The sequence below is a fragment of the Lupinus angustifolius genome, chromosome LG15 (assembly GCF_001865875.1).
Source record: "Lupinus angustifolius cultivar Tanjil chromosome LG15, LupAngTanjil_v1.0, whole genome shotgun sequence".
Lineage (NCBI taxonomy): Eukaryota > Viridiplantae > Streptophyta > Magnoliopsida > Fabales > Fabaceae > Lupinus > Lupinus angustifolius.
The window spans coordinates 11417168-11421155 of NC_032023.1; the positions used below are offsets into that span (position 1 = coordinate 11417168).

The following is a 3988-nucleotide window of genomic DNA, read 5'->3' on the forward strand; positions in this document are numbered from 1 at the left end:
CTTAACTAGCTTCCTTTTAACAATGTCATCTTTACATAGCCATGTTTAGCGCAACCATAAGGTTGTTGCTTAGCGACCATGAAGTCACATGTTCAAATTCTGTAAACAGTCTCTCCGCATGCAATGGTAAGGCTACACACATCTACGGATCTACTCTCCTCACACCCCATAAAATTGGAGCATCACCCTTTTTAGGTATGCATATCTATATATGAATTGAACAGCTTGTTTAAATACCATCTCAAGCAATGTATGCAGAAGTGAAAATTACAGACCAAGAAGACAGGATTAAATTTAGTCATTCTCTCAACATTCTAAAATTACTTTTAACTTAGATATTCTCCACAGACAAAAATCAAATACAAATACAATTTGGAATTTTAATGTGCCCATGCATAGACTGTGCTAGAACCAAATAATTAAAAATTGAGCAAATTACAGTTTAGCAAACAAGCCATATTTGTATGATTTAAAGCCTAAAACATTCAAGCCACCAAGATAGTATATAATATAGTATACACAACATAGTAGATAAACTTATTCAGCATATAAACTGATTACATTACATCAGTACAGAAAATCAAAAGCAAGGGTTCCTTCCTAGTGTTGTAGCAGCTCATCCAAATATGACTGAACTCTCCATGGCCTGAACACCCCTTCATGTGATATATTCTGATAGCACAAAACTTACAAGTCAAAAAGAGGCATTATAAATAGCATCTAACTTCCCATGTCTCAACTGTAAACTCTAATATAATACCATCATGCAAGTTTTCGAAAGATAACTTTCGCCGATTCCATGATATGATTTTAGAGAAATTCAATTTTGTTAGATGGTACAGCTTGTTTAGTCTAATGAGATATAGAAAAGGATCAAGATCACATATTGTTGCAATGACATTGACTTTCAGCAGCAAAGTTTTTATATGTATGATTGAAAAACTGGTTTCATAGTGTCGCAAAATATGATAATGTGAACTAAGATATACAAGAACATTTTCTATTCCGACGACTATTTCACCAAATTAAATGACTCAGAAATTCAGAAAGCCACTGCTGTTGCGACCCGATTTTCAGTTGGAAGACTGGCTCTGTGGCTGTAATAAATGTCAAGGGTTATCCATCGCATTATATAATAAATTATGTTTTTTTTCTTATAAGTTAAATGAAATCCAAACTGAAGGCAGAGCATGGCCTAATCTAGTGAGGCGATAAAGGCCTACTGGTCGGAAGGAAATCAAATCCAACCACGAAAGCCGTGCTAAACATCTTGTACTGAGATGCCGCAATAACGAAAGATACTTACCACCAACCAGTAGAAAAATCCACGCATGAGATTGAGAACTTTGGGATAATCATCAGGAGCTGTATGTATTTTCCTTTTAAGATCTGCAAGATGAGCACATAACTCATAGTAACTAGTCTACCAAAATAACTTAATGGAAACAGATAAAAGCAAGTTTTCATCTAATGTATTGAAGGGCCAAATTGGGTGGACAAATAACTGTATGAAAATTTCATAGTTGTTCTATGTTTTATTAATATGGATGTAGGATTGGTATTGGTCTATTGATCCTGAATCATAGTGAAAAGGTAACTTCACAGAAGAACACACAAGTAATTGCAGGCACATAAGTTCAAGTATCAAGCAAATACAGAAAGTCACATACCAAAGAGGAGAATTATAAATTCTACTTACCGATATGACAATCAAGATAAGACTTCGAAACATGACCTTCATCGTAGGTTGTGGTACGCCCACGTAGAACTCTCTGGCCTTGGGCTTGTTTTCTAACAGTAATGTCTTTAAAAAGTCTTTCATACTCTTCCTGACAGTAAGGCTTCTTAAGTTCTTCCATGAGCTTTTCTCTATACTTTGTGCACTTTCTAGCATTGGCTTCATCATTATCTCCACATAAAAATCTCACATTCAACTGAGAAGCAACACATGTAGCACACATCATATCATATACATAATGTAAAAGCAAGAACAAATACTGAATACAACTAAAAAGATCTCATTCATATAATCTTTGATACTTACAACTGGGCAGTGCACAAACGTTCTTATATGCAGAACATCATCATCACTCTCCGTCTTTACTCCTTCACCAATTTTTTTACCCTTAACTGAAGGGACATCATTCTTTTTGACCCTGTTACTCCTGCGCCTATCAGCATGCTCATGCTTATGTGCCTCTGAACGGTCATGCCTATTTGCCTCAGTAACCACCTGATTGCTATCACCATTCGGGTTTTCGGTAGCTTGGGGTTTTGACAATCCTTTTGGTTTCCTACCCCGGCGCTTACCACTATAGCTAGGGGCACGACTCTGTGGCTTTGAAGCAACATAATTGTTGCTAGCACTACCATTAAGATTCTTATCAGCAGATAATTCTCCACCACTTTGTTCCCAACCATTGTGCTCACCTGTGTGGTTTTCTACATAGATCGATCAAGAAAACATCAAAGGGAAGCTACATATGTAGGAAATATTTGTGAAAATTTAATTTTGTAATATATTGAATAGGGGGTTACCTGCACAGTTCTGCGCTTCTGAAGCTACATGATTGCAACCACCATTAGCACTCCTATCAGTATGTAGTTTTCCCTTATACTTTGCAGGGGCATGCATTTCTGTGTCCATAGTGGCTGTATTTGAAACATAATTTTCATTCTCAATTGGGAATATAGTTGGAGCCACATGTTCAGGACTTGATGGCTCATATTTCACATAAACATTGGCCTCAGGGATAACAAGAGCATAGGATTTTCCATCAGGCCTCAAATGTTCCAAGAAAAGTTTATATTCGGAATCCGGAATCACACTATCATCCTCCTCATCCTCATTCTCTTCCACCTTAATTTCTGTATAGTTTTCTTCATCAGGGTATTTTACAAAGCCAGAGACAACGCTCCTATTAATACCATTTTCAATTTCTTTAGGAACAGGCCTATAATTTTCCAAGAAATGTTTATATAGGGGATCCACAATCACAGTATGATTCTCCTCCTCCCCTGGCCTGTTTTCATTAGTAGTGTAGCCTCTTTTTTCATAATGGAGTTGAAGCCACTGGCTTTTTGCATTGCTATATAAATCAAACCAACCATGAATTGCACCATTTCTTGCTTTGTTTTTCATCCAAAAAATGCAATTTTTAGCTCAGAGCTATTTATGTTGTGTGTGCTAGATGGGTGACCATGGAACAGGTCGGACCAGCATGCTTGTCCCTTACAGAGCCATAAATTTTGACCAAGTCTAATTTTTGTATTAGAACTCGGCCCTAAACCCAACCATATTCAGACCCAATCATGATCGGCTAAACGGTTGAGCGGGTTGGGTCCTACTCACTGGTATTATTACTATTATGTGACATTGTTGATGAAAGTTTAGATGAGTTGTATGGGGTATTTTTTTCTGTTTGGAAAATGATGGTGGATTTGAATTACTTATTGCATTTCCTATTACATACACTAAAAAAAGCATTAAACAAAAGTTGGATGAAGTAAGTTACCTGTGATGATGATGAAGCCTTCCTTTCTTCATTGTTATCTATGTTCCTCTCTTCCTTTCCAAACACTGCCTCTCTCCCTTGTACTGTGTTCTGTTGATGAGGTCTGTGTATATGTTTGATTCTGCATAATGTGAACACTTTTTTAGGATGGTCCCCTCCCTTGTTGAAAGGGACATCATCGTACCAAATAAGGAAAAATCTGGTTAACAAAAGTAAAGTGCAACAGAGTGTCTGTCATTGTCTTTTCCAGAAGCCTTATTGGTTAACCAGATCGTGACCGCAATTTCAAACACATTTTTGACCCAAAATGGTGATAAAAATAATATAACTACCACTCCAAATTAAAACAAAAATGGGATAGTCAACTCCACTTAAACTAGCATAACCTTGGTTTTGTCTTCTGTGCTGAAATTCCATCGTATTAATCATAAGGACTTTGAAATAAATAATAGTAGAATTTTCATTTTTCTCTC

At 36.6% G+C, this 3988-nt stretch overlaps 1 protein-coding gene across 1 annotated transcript; it reads right to left on the minus strand.

The window, feature by feature from the left end:
* Positions 562-3218, minus strand: LOC109327697. The gene is made up of 5 exons (XM_019560862.1): positions 2539-3218; positions 2045-2442; positions 1700-1934; positions 1307-1389; positions 562-672 (listed from the first exon to the last, which is right to left on the minus strand). Exons 1-5 carry the CDS (start codon positions 3140-3142, stop codon positions 601-603), a joined length of 1392 nt encoding a protein of 463 aa, XP_019416407.1. The 5' UTR covers positions 3143-3218; the 3' UTR covers positions 562-600.

Bases quoted from the DNA above. Each gene is read 5' to 3' on its own strand.
- LOC109327697 (XM_019560862.1), bottom strand. From the start codon at position 3,142: ATGAAAAACAAAGCAAGAAATGGTGCAATTCATGGTTGGTTTGATTTA. The intron at 1,390-1,699 runs GTAAGTAGAATT...CTCATCTTGCAG, and splicing joins TTATCTTGATTGTCATATCG to ATCTTAAAAGGAAAATACAT. The intron at 673-1,306 runs GTAAGTATCTTT...TTGTGCTATCAG, and splicing joins GATTTTTCTACTGGTTGGTG to AATATATCACATGAAGGGGT.